The sequence below is a fragment of the Maniola hyperantus genome, chromosome 3 (assembly GCF_902806685.2).
Source record: "Maniola hyperantus chromosome 3, iAphHyp1.2, whole genome shotgun sequence".
NCBI classification, from domain to species: Eukaryota; Metazoa; Arthropoda; class Insecta; order Lepidoptera; family Nymphalidae; genus Maniola; species Maniola hyperantus.
Window position 1 is genome coordinate 11268905 of NC_048538.1, and position 24857 is coordinate 11293761.

Below are 24857 nucleotides of genomic sequence, written 5' to 3' on the forward strand. Positions count from 1 at the left end.
GTGCGAAGCCGGGGCGGGTCGCTAGTATCCAATAGGAATGGAACATATACTTTGTAATTTGCGTTATTGAATGTAAGTGCACAATTAACAATTTAATAAATTAGAATCAAAAATAGATACAACAGCTGCTGGAGTTCAAAATCACCCACATTCATTATCATCATCATCATGATCAACCCATCGCCGGCTCACTACAGAGCACGGGTCACCTCTCAGAGTGAGAAGGGTTTTTGGCCATAGTTTACCACGCTGGCCATTTGCGGATTGGTAGACTTCACACACCTTTGAGAACATTATGAAAAACTCTTAGGCATGCAGGTTTCATAATAGTATAGCAGTTAATGGTCATTTATTCTTTAAAAAGATTGAATAACTCGAGTATTGGAGTTTTTTACCAAGTGGACGCCAAAGATGTCGTAGAATTTCTCATCGTCGTCTTTTTAATCTATTTTACACATCACAGTGCGTCTAGAAGAGTTTTACTCACGATCATCGTCACTTCCCGTGCTTGCAATGAATGGTCGTTGACCGCACACGCGCCTTGCGGCTTTGCTTTTAATGTGCTTAGAATTGCCTTAATTCTTTTACTGATAACATCGTTAAAGCTTGAATACGTGATATAATTAGTGCAACATAAATGTGAGCTTTGGAGTTCGTCAGTCCCCGATATTGATGAATGATGACTGTTGTAACTTGGATGAAACTCCTACTTAATTGGAACTGAGATAAAATAGAGATGATTTCTTTTTAAGTAGGTAGTTCTTAAAGCTGTGATACCCTAGTGGTTAGGACTTCTGTCTTCTAATTGGAGGTTGGGCGTTCGATCCCGGGCACGCACCTCTAACTTTTCGGAGTTATGTGCGTTTTAATTAATTGAATATCACTTGCTTTAACGGTAAAGGAAAACATCGTGAGGAAACCTGCATGTCTGAGAGTTCTCCATAATGTTCTCAAAGGTATGTGAAGTCTATCAATCCGCACATAGCCAGCGTGGTAGACTATGACCAAAACCCTTCTCACTATGAGAGGAGACCCGTGCTCTGTAGTGAGCCGGCGCGGCGATGGGTTGATCTTGATAAGGTAGTTCTTCATTTTACTAACCCATTTACTTGACCCTTGTAATTATAAATAACTAGCTTTTACTTGTAACTTTGTCCGCTAACCTGTAGGTAGGTATATTATTTATCTTACTTTTGCATAAAGTAGCTTTCTAATGGTGAAAGAATTACTAAAATCGGTTCAAAGTTTATCAATTACAAACAAATCTTTCCTCTTTATAATATTAGCTTTGACCAAAACTTTTCATTGTGTGCAATTTTTTTTTCGATCTAATGAATCTAATAATGCATATAGCACTATAGTCTTATAAAAATTAAACATGTTAACACCCAAACCTATAACGACGTGTTTCGAGTTCTGAGTTCTGACACAGCACTTGGCATTGTTAATAGACTCGGTGTGAACTTTTTTCGTTTACTGTGTCAAAGTTCATCTTGACCGTTAGGTTAGGTTAGGTTCCCATAAAAGACGTCGGTGGCATTTTTAGCGCACCACCTATTTAGTGATGGTTTGAAACCATTTTAAAACTGAATCTGTTTGGTTTAGTATGTAGAGTTGAGATTAAAACTGTATCTATCAATCATCTTTATTCTGTTTTTAACCGACTTCAAAAAAGGAGGAGGTTCTCAATTCGTCGGAATCTTTTTTTATTGTCTGTTTGTTGACCGATTATTCAAGAAAAACTATGGAATCGTGTTAATTACGGTTTTTACTACTCGACAAATAGGTATTAAATTGGGTCATGAGATCGAATCAGGAGGAGGTCCGTAGGAGAACTAGAGTAACCGACATAACTCAACGGGTTGCGAAGCTGAAGTGGCAATGGGCAGGGCACATAGTTTGTAAAACCTATAGACGTTGGTGTCCCAAGGTGCTGGAATGCGACCTCGCAGCGGAAGGCGCAGGTTGGAAGACCCCCCACTAGGTGGACGGACGACATCAGACGAGTCGCACTCGCAGGGAGCTGTTGGATTCAGGCGGCGCAAGACCGTGGCGTGTGCAAGTCCCTACAAGAGACCTATGTCCAGCAGTAGACGTCTATCGGTTGATGATGATGATGATGATGAAATCGGGTTAAAGAAAAGTAAGATATCTGACCAATAAGCTTACTCACTTATAAGTGAGTAAGGTTCTTACTTTACTTATCAGTTATTTTTCCGGTTCGTCGCAAATATAGAGTTGAACTTTATGATGCCATGCTTCTTGTATCTAACGTAGACAAACCTGTAGGCATTTTGTTCGTAGTATTTATAAGGTATCGCATGCCTTATTCGAAAACAAGGTCGATTTTTATAATATCTACCGATACTAGAAAAGGAAAAGCTCTACCTACGCACTTTTATCAGCTTTCTAACTATCGTAGGTACTTATTTCTGCTTGTTTGGCGATAGAAATAGGTTTGTATTGATGGCACCATCGATGTTAGAAACCAAAATCAAAATCATTTATTCAAAGTAGGTAACATGTTACTTACTAATGGTCAAAATTGTTAATTTGTCTTTTGATGGTCAGTTGTTGGATTTGTAAGATACTGGTGATTATTAATTACGTAAAAGCTAAAGCTACGAAGGTTCCAAACGCGCCCAGGCCTGAGAAAAGCCGACAACAAACTCCAAACCTAATAATTTAATAACGAACGAACGATCAATAACGAACTAGTGTTGTGCTAAAAAATACTTAGATTTTGAAATTTGGGTAGTTAACTACCTACTAAGATGCACGCTAATTTCGAGGCTGGAAGACCTATGGTAGTGTATTAAACTCATACCTACCCTCGATTGAACCAGAATACTGATGATACCTAGTAGGTAGACCTAAGACTTAAATAACCAGCGATGTGCAACGGACGGATAGCATCATCTAAATGTGAAGACGCAACCAGGCAAGAAGAAGGTAAAAAGTAACAATTTATTTAAGTACTTATCCTACGTAAAAGCCTCACATTTTATGAGTTCTTTTTAAAGAAAAAGTTAATTTGATGAAATAGGTTCAATTTGTTTCTATGTGATTGATAAGTAATAATTCGCGATCTGATAAGATCGCGGTTGGCTTTCCATTATTTGCTATGAATTACTTTTCATTTTTATGATTAGGTTCGTCTCAGCGTTCGACACAACCCAGTGGCTCGTGCTGTGAAAATTACCAGCAACTTTCTCGTTCTATGATAACAACATAATGGCTTGTGAAATGATCCAATATTGGAAATGAACCTAATAATTGTTATTATCTGTGTAGTTTATTTATTTACTAGCTGTTGCCTATTGTGATATTTACACATCTAAATTCAGCAACGAAGTAAGAAGGGGTTCTTACTTCGTTGCTGAATTTAGATGTGTAAATATCACACAATTTTTTTTATTCCCAGGGTTCTAAGTAGCGCCTTGATGACTCTTTGCATACCTAGTCTTCTACCCGCCTCCGAAATTCCCATCAACACTGGCTCAGTTATTTTTACCCGGCTAAACAAACAATAAAATTAACTACGGCTTTGGTTACGATAATGAAATATCCAACGAACCTCTAAATACTGGACTGACTGTGAATATGGGCTAGTACTAGGCTCCATTAGATTGTATAACGTCGACTAGAATAATTATTCGACTTTAGAATTTTTTTGTAGGACATCTTGAATATTTTCCGCAATTATCACGATATGGAATAAATAGCTGTGGATAACAATATTTATTTAACGTATAGCCATCGTCGCCTTAAAATATCTGTACCTGGGTCTTACAAGTAGATATAATGCCGGTAGCTTTAATATTCACAAAGTAGAGCTAGGTATATTGAATGTCAAGTTAATATCGTGTCAATATCGCGTCCCAGGGGATCGGGCCGTCTAGACTCCCGTATCAACTTATCTAATTTTAAACGTTCGCAAACATTGCAGTTCACGTGAACTGAAAACTCTTTTTCAAAAAGTTTCAAAGGATGTGTCAACATTGTTAGCCCTCGCTGCCTATTTCGTATGCCTACCCAGCAAATATCTACGTCCTAATTACCTGCCTAAGTATTATTGTGTCTTTTACTTTGTTTAGCAGTTTAGCACAGGAAATCTTTCTTACGAAATCTTTTTACACGGGTGAAGCTATGTACCTACGGCTTTCAACATAACATATGGTTTTGTTTCGGCTAATGTGTGTATGGCTCTTCCGTGTGTTTTACCTTTACCTTAAATTTTTTTCTTATAAAACGCAGACTATATATATATAATATATATATAATACTACAAATAAAATGAGAGTTAATAATTTAATATTCTAAGGAGTCCTACAGATCAAAAGTCAACCAAAACACCAAATTCTGAATATGACCTTAAATCAGTTCAGGCATGGTTAAGTACCTAATCAATATGTAAGTCTGTAGATAATTGCCGATAAGCCAAATAATACAGAATAAAGTAGTCATTTCATCACGATAAAGGACACCAAAATGTTATGACATTATCTACTCATTTTCTCTAAAAAGAACATAACTTCGAAAAAATCTATGCGTGTCATACCTAGCCCTACTAAATCTCTCCCCTCTAAAATGTTGTTAAACTAATCTTCTTTCCAATCATCCGAATGGCGATCTTACATGAGGAGGATATAATTGGGCAGATATTGCGATCCTCTATAATATCACAGATCCAAAATTTCAAAAAGCTTTTCTTCAGATCAAAATTATGTTTCTAAGAAGTAGCATAAATACCTACCCCTAAGTAAAGAACAGCTTTCTTACCTATTGACTGGTTTCTAGTAAAGACAAATTAGGTAAGCAAGGCCTATAATATTACAGGCTTTGCTGTCTGTAAGGTATAGCTGCTTAGTAGGGCCTGGTTCTTATTTAAACATACTTGTGTACTGACTTAAGTATCTATTTTTCGTAAGTATATTTTAGTAAGTAGGTATAAAGTTCAATTATTTGACCCCCAAAATACAACTTGATGAAGCAATATCAATTTGTCGATGTACCTACCTATATTAATTTGCGATGTCAGCATTGGTTGTAACAATTGTGCGCCTAAACGCACGCGTGCTCGACCATCGGGGTTATTTGCCAACTTATAGAAATTCGCTACGTATTTCGGATAGTGATTTATATAGGGGGTGTGCCACCCTCGCAGGGGTACCGGCCACCGCAATAACAAACATTGATTTCTGAAATCGAAAGAAATTTTGAGTTGACGTGATTGAATGATGCGAGATAAATGCACGTAGGTACCTCATTCTTTGTCTATATTGTTCTTATAGACATGGCTTTGCCATTGCCAGTAGATTCGAGCTAAATCTACAGTCTACACTAGCTTTATACATTTTTAACTTTTGAACTATGATCGGATTCTGAAAATCCTTTCACTGATAGATATAGCTACATTATATCCGATTCCCGAATGCTATAAATTTTATGTTAGGTTTATATGTAAGTATGAAGTTTTAAATAATTGTATACCTATCTACTGCGATCGATATCGCGGGCAAACACTAGTTGTAAGTATGATAAAGTTCTACATATCTATACTAACACTACAATGATGTAAAATTGTAAAGATTAGGTTGCGTTATTAATCAAAAAAAGTTGGTTTTAGAAAACTTTGTCTCTGAAATGTGCAGTCACGAACAGCTTCTGCCAAAAAATATACCTAAGTATCTATCTACTTAATAACCAAATTACAAAAGAATAATATCTACAATATGTTTAACAAAAGCTTTCTTTAATTTCCAATCTTAATAGTGAATACATCGTATGAGTTGTTAAATTAGATGTAAATAATTAGGTAGCTGTTTAAGTAACACCTTGTTAGCGTATTATAAATTTTACAATTTCTCTTTTATGTTAACAACACTTTCCTTATCCACGAAAATAATCCATATTAGTACCTACTTGGCACATTAACGGCCATGTGTAAGAAAACAAGACTTTCCGTTATGCCTTATACTTGCTCGCTGATTATTTTGTCTGGGAAATAAGTAACTGTGTTGAAAGGAGTCTCCCTCAAGCGCTCCCAAGCGCCTCCCCATACAATCAAAGTTTGCTTCTTAATTCAATGTTAGCCAATCAAACTCAATACAATTTTGAGGATTATTCTCAGGGACCTCAATTATTTTTGTTTCTTATTCCTGCTCTCGATTGGCATCAAACAGATGAGTGCAGCAATCCTGACCTTTTACTGAATTTCCTTAAGGTTTATCTTATCTTTCCTTGTTCCTTCTGCTTCCTGCTCTCAATTGGTATCAAATTCGGACGGCTATCACCTAACAGACACTATAACTTAAATTCAACCAACAACAACCCATTAGAGGAATGTGTATTGACTTATAAGGGGAGGGTTCATGTACTTTGACTCATAAAACAACTTTCATCCAGATATCTAATAGCTGAAGGTCTTTGTATAGCGGGATGTTCGACCAAACTGTTTGGTGCGCGCTCTAAATACACACCTTTTTTATTCAATGATGGCTATCCTGATTAAATACTTTTAATTTTATTAGGGTAAGTAGGCCGTATGTCAGATGTTAAATAGATAACACGATTGTATTGATCGTTACAAATTTTTTGTGACCTGTCTTGTTTTAATGGTATGCTGACACCGCCTGTCACTTCTCTAATTGAATTAAACGCCCGCGATAGCAAAAAATAATCGATGTACCAATTAACATCGGCAAATATAGTGCTATTAATTTTATTTATATATCTCTACAATAGATCAAATCATGACAAGAACAAGTAGGGCGACAAGTGAAGAGACTACAAAATTAATTGAGAACCAACAAGTTTTCTAGGCGAACGCGAACCGTTAGCGTTAAAAGCTTTTCTTAATTAAACGTTTAGTCCTTTAATTGTCAGTAAATATTTCACTATCACCTTTGATGTAGGCGGCTGATCTAAGGTTTTACAAAACACCTTCCTTCTTTTTGCGAGGTTATAAGGCCAATACGTATTCATTAGCACTAAAACTTGCAGGTAACTGCAAAATTGCTGAAGATAATTTCCAGTGGAAAAATTTCTGCGAAGCCGAATTCATTTACACGCAGTAGAAATTACTTGCCAAAGATGACTGCAAGTTTTATTGCTAATGAACACTTGGAATAAGAATGGCTAGGCATAGCTTAAAAAATTGTATCAGTAAGCCCCTACACACACGTGGGACTATGGTTCGTGGAGGACTAAAGTCCCTCATCTTTTACTGCGGCGTTTCGCCGACTCGAAAAGAAGAAGAAGTTTCGCCGTACTATTAGTCCATATCGTGAGCGTTATGCGCTGCAGTTCTTAGTGAGCCAGTTTTGTCCTCCGCGGACTATAGGTAAGACTCACGTCTGCGTAGGCCGTTATTGGACGATAAAATTATGGCTTGGAGTCAAGTTAAAACTTTATATTAGGGAAGCCTTAGAATCTGCGCACGTATAGTACGCGACAGATCGAAATGGCAATCAGGAAGGGAACGCTCTGCACACCCGCACAGCCCCCGCGCTAACCCGGTGCGGGCGAGCGCAAGCGACGTGCAGGTGTATCGGGTCGCGTACCTACCATAGGCCCCTTCTATCTAATTACTACTTGTGACTTATTTAGGACTAATGAATTTTAAATCACGTCCGTACCTGCCGATTAGTAATCTCACTATAGCATAAAAGTTGCATGTGGGTCTGGAAGTTCACAGGTCGTAAATATTCTATAGCTAGGGCACATGGTCGCGCAACCTCACCATCATAGACATTGGAACGCATGCAACGGTACTATGACCAGTCGATTCACCAGCATGCCAATACTAAATTTAATGCCTCTAAACCACAGGTACAAGTTGCCATAAAGGTGCCTAGATTAACTGCATCCAATAAGCAAAGGACGTTTGTAATAAATAGTGGTCTTCACAGTTCACACCTTATTAGGAAAGCGGTTGTTTTGTAATCAGTGTGAGGTACTTGTAACTACAACAAAGTAATAATATGAATATAGATTTGAATTATTTGGCGCGCATGTTAGGTTTGATATGGCAAAGACGGTCACGTAAGGAACGGTAATAAAATTATATATGTGATCAACTAATAGGCGTTTATATGTATACTTGATCCATCATAGGAACTTGTCTGTACATAGGTACAAATACATTGCCGCCCTAAAACCATTTATCACGACACGTCAATAATAAGTGAGATAAGTACTTTTCATCCTGAAAAACGATAGGGACTGTTCAGGATAGTGATAATGATAATATGAAAGAAGCCGGGTATTAGGTACCTAGCAGGTGGCATGCACATTGCAAAAGCCTTAAAGCTAGGGTAGGCATTAGTTAGTTAGGTTGCATAAAATTACTGATAGCAATGATGAGCATTTAAGTTTAGGTCAGCAGTGCTTTTAATCCTGTATGACCTGCACGCCACTTTTACCTAGGTACGAGTAAGTATCTACATAATATATAAGATTGGGTACTAAGAAGTACCTGAGCTTGTAGCTTATAATAATAATTAGATTATAGCTATTTGCGTTAAAAACATAGTCGATCATTGGACTTTTTTTCAAATAATATACCTAATAAGTAGGTAAGTAAATTTTTTTATATTGCTAGAAGTAGAACCCACACAGCGCAATGCCCTCTGCTAGAGTCACGTAAATGAGGAAAAATGTTTTTTTGGACACCGATACAGCGTGACTTCTTTATAGTCTACACATAGGTAGAATATAAAAGTGTGATTGAGTATGCGATACAGTCCAACTAACAGTGGTTTATTGGGTCAGTAGGAGACACGCATATCACTTTATATATTTTTTGTTTTGATTAGGTATGTAGGCTCAGCGTGGATAACTTAAGGCAATTTAAATAGTTCATCACGTCTTCGATACAACACGGCTGCTTAGAAATAAGGGTGAGTACAAACTGTGCCTAAGTTTTTTTGATATTGATACGACATCCATTATAATGACAGTAGGTACGCGGCAGAAAATAATGTACATCGGCCTTTAGAATGACATTTCAGCTTTGTAGAGCGTTGTCTCTGTCACTCATACGGTGTCTATATGACGTTTTGTCGGTCTCAAAGTGGGCTTTCCAACATCAATGGTCTCAACAACAAAAACAATGTTCTACAAATCCGCTATCTACTTCTGAAGGTCGATGTACATTATTTTTTGTCGCGTACTGTACCACAGAATATAATATAATAGTACTAACGTAACTGTACTAACTATACTACATATAGTATTACTATAAAAGCGAAGTGTCTATTTGTTTGCTAGCCTTTCACAGCCATTGCATCCCGGGGAGGAATATAGACTACGTTTGGTCCCGAAAAATCAAAGTTCCCACGTAATTCTAAAAACCTAAATCCACATAGGCGAAGTCGCGGGTATCATCTTGTAAAACCGTGTTAGAGTAAGAAGAGCACAATTATTATGTAGTTTACTAGCTTTACCTATTCTCATACCACTTATAGGTAGATACTACAAAATTTGATAATAAGTAGGTAGGTAGTCGACAGAGGACATAAGGAACAACTTGATTTTTACCAACCATTGTAATGTTTGGTTGTAAGTACTCCAAATATTACAAAAGTCGAAAGCCCTAGCTAGCCTAAAGATTTCGAAATGTCAAAAAGCTTTTGGTTGGCTAGATTCTTGGGCGGGCGCAAAAGCTCTGTAAAAAGTGGAATTCTTGACAGTATAGGGCTCGATAAGGTATGTAGGTACATACAAAAACGTACGCTTGTGAGACTGGTCGTTTTCTGAAGTGTGAAGACCAGATATTTATCGAGCCTTAATGTTGAGTTTGCCCTAAGTGTCACCTGAATCAGGTAGGTAAAATAACAGTGCAGATAATTCGAACCAGGCGTGACGATAACACTCGCCTATTATGTTTTGATGAAATTCGCCTTGAAGTGCAAATTTTTATTTTTATTTTTCAAAGTTGTAATGGAATTGAACCGACATACATTTAAAAGTTCGTTGTGCTCTATTAGATCTCTAATATTAAATGAATAAATCGGTGTTTGAACTATAAACAGATTATTTGGCTAACAGATATAGGTATAGTCAGTGCCGTTAGATATGTAGAAGAACATTGCTGATTAGCTTGATTGCTCATCTATGATTCTTGATCAATTAAAAAAGATCGATTAAGCATTAAAGACCTACCGCGAACCGCCCGCTTGTTTCGGTTATATCAACAAGTTCTTACTATAAAAACATGACTTTAGAGCTACGCAACTACATAGGTATTAGGTACTAGTACTGTAGGAGAACTACACACACAGCTCAACGGGTTATGAAGCTGAAGTGGCAATGGGCAGGTCACATAGTTCGTAAAACCGATAGACGTTGGGGTTCCAAGGTGCTAGAACGGTGACCGCGCACCGGAAGACGCAGTGTTGGAAGAGCCCCCACTAGGTGGACGGACGACATCAGACGAGTCGCAGGCAGCCGCTGGATTCAGGCGGCGCAAGACCGTGGCGTGTGGAAGTTCCTATAAGAGACCTATATCCAGCAGTGGACGTCTATCGGTTGATGATGATGATGAACTATAAGTTCATAAATAAAATGATAATCAATAAATTTTAGCTTACCAAAATAATATTATGATATAACTAGGTAGGCACCTACCTTACCTACCATCAGGGCTAGTCAGTTCGGTCGTGGGACTTGTGGGGTTGTGGTCATGCGCCTACAATACCAACTGTTGTGTACCAACCAACCAATTTTTGTCTGGTGGGAGGCTTCGGCCGTGGCTAGTTACCACCCTACCGGCAAAGCCGTGCCGCCAAGCGATTTAGCGTTCCGGTACGATGCCGTGTAGAAACCAAAGGGGTATGGGTTTAATAAAAACTGCCATACCCCTTCCAGGTTAGCCCGCTATCATCTTAGACTGCATCATCACTTACCACCAGGTGAGATTGCAGTCAAGGGCTAACTTGTATCTGAATAAAAAAAAAAAAAAAAAAAAAACCTTCTCGTTAAAATACATTTCGGTTAAGTATACCTATTACTCGATATAATGAAATTTGAAGTTTTATAAAATAATTTTCTTTTCATTAGTAGTTAAGTATATTCTTTGGTGCCCAGATGTAGATTTTGCAAGCTCAAAAGGTAGAGATTTTACTCCAAGATTTTTGATTTTGAATACGGATACATACTAAGTAACTTAACGAATTAGGTACAATAGCATTCATAAAAAATAGAATTATCACGCAAAAGTATACTCGTACAAGTGATGCATAAAGAATATGAAGCTTTTAATTCCAAAAACGGCTATATGAGTATCTTACGAGTCACGATTGTAGCTACATAACGCAGTAAACTTTCACGTTTATTATTTGTAACAGCCTTTTTGATAGCATTTTAGCACAGATATCTCTGAAAAAAATTTTTTTGCGAACCATCCTTTAGAGGTAAAAAAACCGTTTGGTCTTCAGCCGTCTTTGATCGATATAATCTGGCTACAAATTGTATTAAAAAGTAGGACAAGCTCAGATTCTGTTTAAACGTTTTTGCAATCGGATCTATATTGACGTGTCTGTTGACTACTTCTGTTACTATCTTAGACATCTCTCCCATATTCCAAATAATATTATAGACTCTGCCGTTATCGAATTGAATCGTAATTGGTAAACGCATAAAAAAGCAATTTGCTTTGGAAAAAGGTGTGTAGGTACCTATCGTCCTATTCTGTTATGCAATATAATTGGATTGGTTCATTGACACGAAGTCAAAAAATGTTTGTTTGACCTAACTTTACCACGAGTAGCTTTAACAAGGTAAGAATTTTAATTTAAACGGACATTTTAAACACATAAAAAAATTTAAATAACTGTACCTACCTACCTACCTACGTTAAGCTACATTTATAAAATTTTAAAAAAAACGATGCTGCGATTTTGTGAGTGGGATTTGAAGTTCGAACCTGCGACATCCTGAAATAATACTGTATCCCTGTTCGTCGCCTGCGTTGTGAACGGTTATTCAAATGCTTAAAAAGAATGCTTAGTAAAACCATCACTGGTCAAGAAAAAAGTACTAAGGTTTTAAGGCCCAGTCATTTGTTCAGTTAATCTCTAAAGAAAAAGTACTGAAATAAAAGTACCTACGAGTCATTGTTATTGAGCCCTAAAATGCTTTTTTTCACTTAAAAAGTAAAACAAATAAGCTAAGTGGTTTTCCTTACTTGAACCACGTCGCTTATTGTTAGAACACCAGCTGAAAACACGCGCCCATTCAAATATTAGCTTGAGTAATGGACGTTTCTCGGTAAAGATGCATCGGAAAGAAACCTCGCGTGTAAAATAATCACAAGGCTCAATGGAGAAAATAATACAGCGTTACACCTCCACAGACCACAACAATGGTACTTATTACTTGAACTCTACCTCACATAATAATATGTTACTGCACTAAAAGTGCAACACGCAACTATAAACATACCATAAGTCATTATTTTTTTATAAATTAATGGTGCCGGTCGTACTTTGATAAAATGGCCATAAGTAGCTACCTAAGTACTCATTAGAGATACCATAATACCATAAATATTAAATTATGTGAAAATAATAGTAAGTAGGTTATAGGCTTAGAATAACAACTCGGTTATAGGTCCTATCAAGACACGGCTAGTGACGTATCAAAGCCAAGTTCTAATAAGACAAAAATTATAATTAGAACGGCTATGGCACTATATATTTCTCCGAGGTGTATAACGATATCGCACAATGAAACCAAAAATGGCATTATCCAAAAATTGGCAGTACTCACTGTATTAGTACAAAGTTACAGATCGAGATGGCAATCGGGGAGGTAACGCCCCGCACATCCACACAACCCTCGCATCCACATAAACCGGTGCAGGCGAGCGCGGGTGACATGCGGGTATGAGGCGTCCCCGCGCCTCATACCCCAATTGCCATCTAAACCTGAAATTCTGCGAGAAAAAACAAGTCCTTTGTAAATTCCTTGTCTTGTCTTAAACAATTAATATTGATAACTTCTATGGCCCTTGATTACACTAGGTGCCTACCTGCCTATTACTCTATAAGTCTATAGGTACCCACAATTATTGTCATTTTATTTAAACTTTGTTTAATCTCAATTAGGTACTTATTGTGTTCATTGTGCTTATTATGTTCGTCTTCAGGAAGCAAGCCCCTATAGGTTCTGTTCACGTTACGTCATCAGCGGTGGAGCCGCGTAGAAGGTAACGGTAGAATTAATTTCCCTATGTGTACCCAAGCAGAAGAATAAATATCCCGAAGTTTACAAAAAGGGAATTGCAAGAAACTACACGGATCTAATGGAGATGGTTTCATAGCATCAAAGAGCGAAGCAATAAAAACAGATCGCGTAGGTAATTGAGCACCCTCCCGACATTCCCTGATTGCATGCTTGTTTCCCACGCCTTGAATCATCCTGGCTTCTTATGTAACCTAATCGAAATTCCGTAAAAGAGGAAGGCTTGTCTATAAGCCGATCGATAATAACATAGATGACATACTTACCTACTTAATTAAGTACTTAGTGGTCTCGTGATGTTTTTTGGGGCCTAGATAAAATTTGGGGCCTTACAGATATTGTAATGAATAATGATATTGGATGAAGACATTAGGTACCAATTCGTAGACATTTTATCCTTAAAATTCACAAGTCTTTAGGGGCTATAATATGCATCATGATTCATGAACTAAGACGAGAATAATAAAAGATTTACCTACGCGCAAGGAGTTTAACCGAGCCTTGTAAAGTACTTCGTCCCGCACTAAACTGACCCTCGTCCCTGCTTCACCGGTTAAGTAGCTTACCAACGTACCTAACCTACCTAGTTATATGCTTTTAAAACACCATAAGAGTAAGGGAACGAGTGACAAAAGCTTGGCTATGAATGGAACTAATATTAGATTTAAGTTAAATCCTGTCTTCTAAATTAATCTTCAAAATGAGTTCTACATATTTTCCTATTTTCTAAGAGAGAAAAAACCTACGAGAGAAAAAAGGGAAATGTCCTTTACACCAGTGCCTGAGAGCAAAACCACACAAGCATAGGGCATACCTACTTATATTATACTTTTAAAACACGACGAAAACTTGGCTAGGTAAAGTGGAACTAATAAGCATTAGGTTTTTAAAACGCTTATACTCGTATTACATAGTTACGAGTATTCTACTCGTACACTCTTCAAAATTAATTCTACATATTTTCCTACTAACTTACTGCGACTACACAAATTTCAAACCCCTATGGTACCCCCTCAAGGGTTGAATTTTCAAAAATCCTTTCTTAGCGGATGTCTACGTCATAATAACTTTCTCAAGTTTTAGCTGTGCGTTGTCACAGTCAGTCAGTCAGCTTTTCCTTGTATATATAGTTAGATTTTCTAAGAAATACGAGAGAGATAAGGGGCATACCTATTATTTTCACTGACATGCTTGAGAACAAGCCACATAAGGGCTCTAAATGTACATTTGGAGCAACATCTTTAAGCTCGCGCCGTACTCGAGGATTGTTCCTGTAATCTTACGGTTATGAGTAGGAATCATGTGAAGCAGAGCTAGTAATTGGGTGCACCCGAGCGGCGCTTGTAATTGATACGGCAGACTAGCGGTTCTTCAGCTTTATCGATACCTACCTACTTGTACCTATCTGCGCCCTTTGATTGTATGGCTGCGATCTTTAAGTTGATAAGAGCTTCCGACACGGTCAAGCGGCTTGACGTCAAACACGTAGATTTGTTTTGTTTGCGCGCTTGATCAAGCAAACAGCACTTTTCTCATACATCGAACACTGTCCGAACGTCGCATCAAGCAAAAATCTATTAGTCGCATCCAAAAAGCGGCAAGCACGTAAATGCTTGACTAAAGCAACAAGCAAACTTTGTAAACGATAAAAATGCTTGACTCAAGCAAAAATCTACGTGCTTGACATCAAGCCACTTGACCGTCTCGGAAGCACTTTAGGTAAGACATGCTGCAATGGGACTGGTGCTTCTGGGTGAAAAGCAATTTAACAACCTGCCTCTTCACTATGTTGCAATAGGTAGATACAGTTAGAAGACGTTGAATTTCAATGTCTACAAATTGATATATTGACTTGTAAAACTATTTTACAAGCGGTATTAAATATGTATGGTTTATTAATCCGTTTTGGTAGGCATGTCGTGCTTAATTGGTTGAACGCTTTTACGACTGGCATGTTTTGTGATTGTTTTACAACTTGTCTAGTAGGTATTACCAGTCTTATCTACTGGTTTTACAGATCTTAGGTAATAGATAGGTAGCTAAGTACATCGTGAGACTTGTGGGATTTAAAATAATTTAAGCATTATTATAAGATTTTTTATTTACCTTTGTTATGATTTTCGATGAGTGTTTTGGTTTATAATAGGTACCTAGCTACCTACCTACTGGCTAAGTATTCAAATATTGCAGGTTTGATATAGGTAAACTATAGATTTAGGTATAGTCTGCGACAGGTTGAGATTGCAATCGGGGTATGAGGCACCGGGTTAGCGCGGAGGCTGTGCGGGTGTGCGGGGCGTACCCTTCCCGATTGCCATCTCGACCTGTCGCGTACCTACTATAGGGGTACGTACTAAATTATTTTTCATTAAGTATTTAAACATAAAATAAAGCTATAGTTTTTTAAATTAATTTTTTAATAACTTTTAGTTTTTTATTATTAAATTAAAATTATTATAGTTATTCGTAGTGTTGATAGAATGCAATGCTTACCAAAATATTTACTACGGCGAGCCATTGACAAAGTGTAGGGGAACCAAGTTTATACATCGTTCACGATAGACACTTACGGTTCAATTTAATGGTTTTCTGTTAGGATATACGTCGCGATTCCCGCCAAAGATGTGGGAGTACGATACACGAGTGTATTATGCCGGTATGCCCGCTAAACTGAAGAGTAAGCACCGTGAGAGCTTCGCGAACGGTCTCTGAATGGCCCACTCCACGGAGGGAGAAATGGCGGGAGGGACGTTCTTGTAGGGGAAACCGCGTCAACCGCCTCCGGTAATTCACCAAGAAAAGTTATTTTTTTGATTGCTTCGAAGGGAGTTGTGAAAATAAAATCGAAGACCTTTCGCGGGACGATTTTTGTGTTAGGTAAACCGTTCTCTTCACTATAGTTGGTAAGTATCCTGAACAATATAAGTAATATGTGTTATGCTTGCGACGAAACAAACCTCCCATGTTTCAAAATGCTTGCCAAAATAAAGTAGGTAGGTAGGTACTTAAAAAAATTTTGCAAATCGGTCCAGAAAATACTATCTAATGAAGCGAACTTCTTGCGTTATTGCTCTCAGCATTTTAACAAGCGAACGCCCGCGATGACTTTTTAGGTCTTAGTTCGGGGCGAACCGCTAGTATTAGTACCTATATTGAATGTGTTTAGCTTTGTAAAAGTTCATTATTCTTCAGAAGGGTGCTTCAGACATTTAGGTAGGTAAGTGCATACTTACCTTCCTAACTCCGAAAGTAAAGGCGTACCCGGGATCGAACCCCAGACACGGGACACCCCGAAGCAGCCAACGTTTTTACCACTAGGCTATCATGACGCTTTTCCGAAATTCTTATACTTAGCTATTTTGTAAGTGCCTTAAAAATCTTTATTAATTATTGCAGAGATAAGAATACTTAACGCCTGCTGAAAATGAATATCAACAGTTGACAGACTTTCGATTGCCATGTATTTTACTTCACCATCATCATTCAATACTAAAATACTTGCCACAACAAAATATAAATACGTAAGTAGCTATTTCTATTTCGTCAGAACAGATAGGTAATATTATATTGTGTTTTTATTTTTTTATTTTTTTTGCTTTATGGATTTCAGTAGTGCCACACCGAGCACAATGCACTTCGCCAATGTCACGTAGAAATATTGTGTTTAAACATGGTTTAAACGGAACCCAAATAGAACGCTTGGAATTTGAATATTTTGTGACATCTTGCCGTGCGAAATGAGTATTTCTGTTCCCACGGGATTTTTAAAAACCTAAATCCACGCGAATGAAGCCGCGGGCATTATCTAGTCAGTTGATATTTTTTTCAAAATGGCCACCATGAAAATAAAGAACCGGTAAAGTGCGAGTCGGACTCGCACACGAAGGGTTCCGTACTATCGTACAAGACATGCCTAACTCTTTTATTTAGAACACTGCAAGCTAATGCCGGACTGCGCCATCTATATTATGTGACTTTGTAAATTAATTTGGTCATAAATTTTTTTGTAATGTAAACACAAATTCACGATTTTCGGATTTTTTCTTTATTTACCTATGCCATAAAAACTACCTATCTACAAAATTCATGATTCTAGGTCAACGAGAAGTACCCTATAGGCTTTCTTGACAGGCAGACAGACGGACTGACACACAGACAGACAGACAACAAAGTGATTCTATAAGGGTTCCTTTTGAGGTACGGAACCCTAGTGTTATTTCTTGTACGACGGACTCATACGAAGGGTTCCGTCCCTTCGTATGAGTCCGACCCGCAATTGACTGATTTTCGTAAGTAGCTATAGATAGTTATAGATATACCTACCTATAACTAACTCCGGCATAGGTAGATAGATATCAGCGGGAATCGAATTCACTACCTAACTAGGTACCTACTTTGTTGTGAACAATTTCTGTCAATGATAATAGGTAGGTACACTAATTTATTTGATTGGCATATTTTACGCAAAATGCCCTCGTGGCGTAGGTACCTACGTATTTTTTTTGGATCTATTATCATATTGTGACCACAGCGACCGTAATTAATGCTTATCACTGATAAGTTTATCGCTTAGGTAGGTACTCTTATTGTGTTATTTGTTGCAAGCGTCGGTTTTGTTAATAATCTGATACAATTTCCAGAATATGACAAGTAAAACTTCTTTATCGGCATAAAAAGACACACTACATTCATGGGCGTGCCACATGAAGTGATAGGCAGAATTTGCAGAACACAAAAAAAGGGGGAATACGAAATACTTAATTTTAATTTTAAACAATTATTTAAATATGAAACAACAATTAAATTATCATGTTTAGGCATGCTGCGGATGATGTTGTCAATGATTTTTTTTTCGCAACCTTTGCCATTCTTCAAGTTAAGCATTGCGCAACTCCCCCAGATTATTGGAAGGTGACATTTTTGATTTGACACTCCTCTTTAGCAAGTCCCAAACGTGTTCAATTGGATTCATATCCGGGGATCGTGCTGGCCACGCCATCACCGTTACAGCAACATGGTTTAGATATGTCTATTCAGCGAGCACTGTGAGTCCGAGCATTATCCTGCATTAGAATGAAGTCGTTGCCAATAAAGGAGGCAAATGGCACAAAATTTCCCTGATACACCGATCACCAGTCAAATTCCCGTCGCCGACTACCACCAACTCCACGCGAGCTTCTAAACATATCCCCCCAAGACCATAATTGAGCCGCCGCCGACATTTTTTTTTTTTTTTTTTTAATAGATATAGCGAGCAAACGATTATGCCACTGTTTTCAAAATTAGACTGGATAACGCTCTCCTTGCTGCCTTTTTTTGTGTTCCGCTAATTCTGCCGGGGCGTGTGTAGTTACACGAGGAAACGTATCCACCTACTAGCTATGGAACGGAAGAAAAATGGACATGGCATCATTTGAGGAAACATTATGGAACGCGGAAGTAATTTTATTGTAACGGATATGGCGTCATATAAGCCGATAGCTTTACTTAACCGAAGTTAGCTCTTTGTTTCAACAGTAGGCTACTCAGAAAAAACTTACCGGTCTTTTGCGGTCGATTTCAAATTACAATTTTATTATTTATTGGATTCAACGATTTGCCAAATACCCCAAATGTCCGGTGTAGCCAGTACGTCACCGAATTTCGTAAACGCTTCGACAAATAAAAGAAGATAATAATTATTAAGAATTGATTTATTATAAATAAACAAGAAAAATAAATAAATGCGGTAAATTATCCTCAAGCCCGTAAATGTTCACTTAAATAAGTAGATATAAAATGTTACAAATTGCTGAGTTTCCGCTGAGTCCTACTCAGTCATTGTCCCAAACTCTTTTTCAAATTCTCAGCCAGTTTGTCCATAAACTCAAATGTTTCATAGTAATCAGATCTCTTAACATTGTTCATGCCTTTGATACAAATAGCAAGATCCTTAGTCATGATACCAGATTCTATGGTATCAATGCAGACTTTTTCGAGTGATTCTGCGAATTTTTGAAGTTCAGAGTTGTTGTCTAACTTAGCACGATGCAGAAGACCTCTAGTCCATGCAAATATAGAGGCAATAGGATTCGTGGAGGTCTCCTTTCCTTGCTGGTAGAAGCGGTAATGTCTAGTGACAGTTCCATGGGCGGCTTCGGCTTCTACCGTTTTACCATCAGGGCAGATTAAAACTGAAGTCATAAGTCCCAATGATCCGTATCCTTGTGCTACAGAATCAGACTGTACATCTCCGTCGTAATTCTTACAAGCCCAAACGAATCCACCCTCGGACTTCATTGCGTACGCAACCATGTCATCAATAAGGCGGTGCTCATACCAGATGCCTGCAGCTTCGAAACTAGCTTTATATTCCTTATTATAAATTTCTTCGAAGATATCCTTGAAACGACCATCATACTTCTTAAGGATAGTATTCTTTGTGCTCAAGTATAGAGGATACTTTCTATCCAATGCAAACTTGAATGACGAATGTGCAAAATCTATAATCGATGCATCAGTATTAAACATACCAATTGCAACACCAGCCCCTTTGAAATCATTCACAACATACTTAATGGGCTCACCCGATTTGGGAGTAAATATAAGTTCCAATTTGCCTTCGCCAGGTACAACAAAATCTGTAGCCTTATATTGGTCTGCATGAGCATGACGACCAATAATTATGGGTTTTTCCCATCCCGTAACAAGACGAGGAATATTCTTGCAGATGATTGCTTCCCTGAAGACAGTTCCTCCAAGGATGTTACGAATTGTACCATTCGGACTCTTCCACATCTTCTTTAATTTAAATTCTTCCACCCTCTTTTCATCAGGAGTAATAGTAGCGCACTTTATGCCAACATTATACTTTTTAACAGCATTTGCACAATCGATGGTTACCTGATCTTCGGTTTTGTCACGATTTTCCATACCTAAATCATAGGTGTGTAACTCAATGTCCAAAAATGGTAAAATGAGTTTATCCTTAATAAGATCCCAGATGATTCTAGTCATTTCATCACCAAGGATGTCAACAACTGGACCAGCCTTTATTTTCGACATTTTAACTGTAAATGAAAAAAAAAAACAATTAAATAGAAGAAATAGATAAGTATGTAAATGAATATTATGAAGACTGCTGTTATTACATAATTATTAGCACATTTTCATAATTAAACTTCTTGTACCCAGATTGTGTTGTCAAATGTCTATATCATAAATGTTTATAACCAGTAGGTATGTATCTAAATAATTCTTGAAATGGATAAACTTCTACGATGCGAATGGTTCATTTGAAGTAAACAAATTACATAAACAACCTTTGTCCTCCTATACAAAACATGACTTATTAAGAATTTGATTCAAATCAACTAACTGGACTTGAATTGAAAATTTAAAACTACATAGTTCATTTCGGAATATTAAAATGCACATACATAGTTAATACTTTGATTAAAATGTTGAAGTTATTTTTAAAGTAGGTAGGTACAAGGTATTTTAGGGCCGGCCGCATAATTATTATAAGAATGTCTGTCAGAAAAATTTCTGATGCAATCCTTCCGAATACCCGTATTTCTCGACGAATTCTCATATCGCAATTGGCTGCCAATTCTCGCATACTAAAGCTTTCTGATAGTACACAGGGTCTAGGATAAAAAAATGCATGGACAGCACACCTTGTGAGAATCTGATATGGTTTTTTGAGGTCTGGTTGGCGTGCATCTGGCGAGCTTCAGAAGCGGATGTACGAATTATGATTCAGCGAAATCCAGACAGTGTACAGGCCACAGGGTCTAATTTAAAATAGTAGGAGCCTTCCGGCCGGTCTTGTTACCCGATTGCAGCGAAGTCCAAAAGGAGGGTTATGTGTTTGACTTGTGTGTATGTCCGCTTGTATAACTACTCAACGGCTCGACCAGTTTTGATAAATGAGACTTGTCAAAAAATGTTTGAAACATGTGTTTTACATAAAAACCAGTTTTAAGCATGTTTTAAACAAAAAAATTTTTTTTGTTTAAAACAAGCTTAAATGCCAATTCCAATCCAGGCGCCTATTTTGACTTCTGCTTGAAATTCTTAATGTGCACAGTAAGCTTTGTTATAATAATATAGGTATTCAAATTCAGAATGTTGAAAAAATTATAAGTAGGTACATAATATGTTATTGTAAATTATGTGGCAAAAGCAAACACGCATAACAGCTAGATTAGGGCCTGCAATCTCTACATCATATTTTGTAAACATTCTTTGGTAAAATTTAAATCTTATTTGTTATATGACATTAAGAGCATTAACCTTCAATATCAAAATATTAACAAACTAGAATAGGCAAACAAACATGATGAAATAAAAGCAGTGGTGAACACTGTACAAACATATTTTTCGTAAACTGACTTCATCATCATTACCATGTTCAACCCATTGCCAGCTCTGTAGAGCACGGGTCTCTTCCCAGAGTGAGAAGGGTTTTGGCCATAGTCTACCATACTAGCCAAGTGCAGATTGGTAGACTCCACACACCTTTGAGAACATTTTTTCTGCGACAGGTTGAGATGGCAATTAAGGTATGCGGCAGGGGGACACCCCACACACCCGCGCTCACCTGCACCGGGTAAGCGCAGGGGGTGTGCGGGGCGTACTCCCCGAGTAATAAGTATATTACAGCTGTTTTTTCTATGACTAGGTACACTGATCACCAAATTTTGATGAGCAATAAGTCCACTATGATTGCTATAAGATATAGGTATATCATATCTTCTTCTAAATACATAAAAGAGCAATACCAGTCACTCACTCACTCACTGACTAATCACAAAATTTCAGGAACTATAAAGCCTACAAACTTGGAATTTGGAAGGTAGGTTTCTTCTAGGATGTAAGTGTCAGCTAAGAAACGGTTTTGAGAACATCCCCCCTAAGGGGGTGAAATGAGGGGTGGAAGGTTGTATGAGAGTCCTATATTTTTGAAATTAGAATCGTGAAAATTGACATTTGGGTAATAGGTTTAAATAATAAAAATCTGTATAAGTCATTTTTGAAAATTCCCCCCTCAAGGGTGGTAAAATAGGGGGAAATGTTTTTATAGAAGAGTTTTAAAGGCCTTCCTAAGATACCTGTATAAACGTTGCTATGGATATTACCCTTTCCTATACCCAACCAAATTTCTGTTAGGTTGCTTAGGTTTCAACTCCCTGGAGGTCAGACGCATTTGCGAACAACTCAAAATTATGTGTCAAATTTTGCGAGGAGATGTTAATGCTCCAGAACTTCATGACCAACTGTGTCGCATACGTGTCCCTGAATCCAACAGTAATCTTCGTCCACGAAAAAATAAACTTTTCGTGGTCCCACATCATCGCACTGTTGCTAGATCTATGTCACCTATACCCCGTTCATTAGCATCATTCAACGCGCTTTTGGACAATAATGCTCAATGGGACCCATTTAATGATGGGTCTATAATACTGGTTCGGGAGTTACTGAAGTACGCTGAGAGCATTGCATGAATATGTCATTCAATGTTCTCAGCGTACATATTCAAAATTCTTTGATCTTTTATTGTTTTGTATTTTATGTCTTTTTTCTTGTACCTTTATTTGTATTTATTATTAATCATCTAGTTAGTGTAAGTGGCACTGCTGTTCTAATTAGATATAAAATAAAATAAATAATAATAATAAATAATAATTGTTATTTTGACTTGAAATTTGAAACATAGGTTCTTTCTAGTGAGTTGGTATCAGGCAAGGAAGGATCTAACTAAATTTTTCCCCTAAAGGGGTGAAAGGGGGGTCGAAGGTTGTATGAAAGTCCTATGTTTTTGAAGTTAGAGACGTGAAAATCGACATTTAGGTTATTAGCTTTAAATAATAAAAATGTGTATAAGTCAATTTGGGAAATTCCCCCCTTAAGGATGGTAAAATAGGAGGGAAATGTTTTGCATGCAATGCATATTATTTACTTAAGTAGGTACCTAATTGATGTTTTATGTAAACTGGTGAAAAAAGATAACAATATAGTTACATAATTATTATAATTGGCCCCGATTCTCTAGTCTCTCTCTAAACTAAATTTAGAGTATGTGCATCCTTTTCTTTTTACTAATGCTAAAAAAGTAACGGAACATGACTTTCACATTTAAAGACTCTAAATTTTAGTGCACAATAGAAATTTAAACAGTAGGTTCGCGAGTGTGTGCTAAAATCACGGGTTTTACCATCTAAAAATTAAATTTAGAAATGTCAAACTGCTTCTGTCCTTTTCATATTACAATAGTAAGAAGAGGGTGCGAATACTCTAAAATTAGGTTGTGCTTAGAATCGGTGCCATTAACTACTTAATATTAAAATAATAACCAATAAGATGATAAGTATCTACTAGAAATTCAGTCAAACATCAAACTTAGGAAAATTTATAAGAATCACAATGTAATGCTTGTACCTACCTATTTATTTAACACTTTACAGAACTAGTTTGTCTAGTACAAAGTTCAACTTTAATGGTGGTATGATAACTTTAAACGACAAAATCATGGTCTACGGGGAAAAATATTGTAACAAATAGGTTTGAATTTGGAAAAATACTATGTGCATTGCTTACCGCGAGAAGTTGCTCGTTATTATCTGAACTGAAATAATTTGCTTAGTATTTGTTACACGTCGTATCTTATCAAGTGTCTCCACAAGCGTGAGGAAAGTGAATGTAAATTGCGGTGCGTTCGTGACTTGTGCTGACCACCTCTGACTTGTTTGAAGTTAGAGCTGTCAGTGTATCACAATTATTCATATTTCACCAAAGAATTTGGAAGTACTACTACGTAACTGTATTCCTATGTCGATGCATTTCACCGTCTATCACCTCAGTCCGATACCGTACCCAACGTATCCACTTGAGCTTGAGGGCTTTCCAGTTTTTATAGGTAACCAAATAATAATGAGGGATTTTTCAGTTCACAAAATTACCTCTTTCGGAACAAAATCCTCCTTAGTTTTACTCGTAGAAATAGGCGATGCGATAAAAAATTGCAAATCACAATAAAATCGCGATATGAAAGTACGGTCTATGTAATTTTTACAAAAATAAGATGAAAAAAGATAGGTAAGGTAACTGATAAGTTGATAACATTCCAAAGAGTATAATATAATTACCCGTATATTCAATGTACCTACTCTTGTGATACCTAATTACTATGTTTTAATAACATTCACTAGGTAGGTACCTATGTAAAAAGTACTCTGTGACTACTATACAAAGAGCACACAAAGAGTATGACTTTATATGTTATTCATAGATAGAATTAAGTAAAAGTACTTAAATCTACCTAATATTTAAGTACTGTGTAACCGAGTATGAGATAGCAATAGCACGACGTAACGATGAATAACACGAAAATTATTATTACCATTGTTTAGTAGTCAAAATTTGTATTAACCGATCAACAATATTATTTGTATTAAACGTTTTTTATGTGAAAACAAGTAAATAACTCATGAGAAATACAATTACGCCACGAAATCTCAAAGTTTGTTTTGCAACTTCTTGAATGTATTCTTGAAAAAAGTTAAGGTTAAGTTGACTCAAGTATATTGTAAATAAATACTTGATTCGTTTTGTTGTTTTTTGTTTTT

The 24857-nt window shown here is 37.0% G+C and overlaps 2 protein-coding genes across 6 annotated transcripts in view; both read right to left on the reverse strand.

The window, feature by feature from the left end:
* The window catches only part of LOC117996743 (uncharacterized), a 48760-nt gene extending 32820 nt beyond the window's left edge, over nucleotides 1–15940 (reverse strand). For both annotated transcript variants that reach the window (XM_034984896.2, XM_034984895.2), the window contains exon 1: nucleotides 15742–15940. In XM_034984896.2, coding sequence (XP_034840787.1) covers nucleotides 15742–15798 — 57 coding nt within the window. In that variant the 5' untranslated portion in view covers nucleotides 15799–15940. The remainder of the gene's footprint in view (nucleotides 1–15741) is intronic.
* Nucleotides 15941–18923: 2983 nt separating this feature from the next.
* Nucleotides 18924–24857, reverse strand: part of LOC117996744 (isocitrate dehydrogenase [NADP] cytoplasmic) — a 131647-nt gene continuing 125713 nt past the window's right edge. Inside the window, exons 1-2 of one of the 4 annotated variants that reach the window (XM_069509349.1) lie at nucleotides 24192–24359; nucleotides 18924–20297 (exon numbers count right to left, since the gene is read on the reverse strand). In XM_069509349.1, coding sequence (XP_069365450.1) covers nucleotides 19066–20292 — 1227 coding nt within the window. In that variant the 5' untranslated portion in view covers nucleotides 20293–20297; nucleotides 24192–24359 and the 3' untranslated portion in view covers nucleotides 18924–19065. Of the gene's footprint in view, nucleotides 20298–23674; nucleotides 23762–23829; nucleotides 23994–24191; nucleotides 24360–24857 lie in introns of those variants that run through there. The other 3 variants (XM_034984897.2, XM_034984898.2, XM_069509350.1) reach the window with 3 other exon arrangements.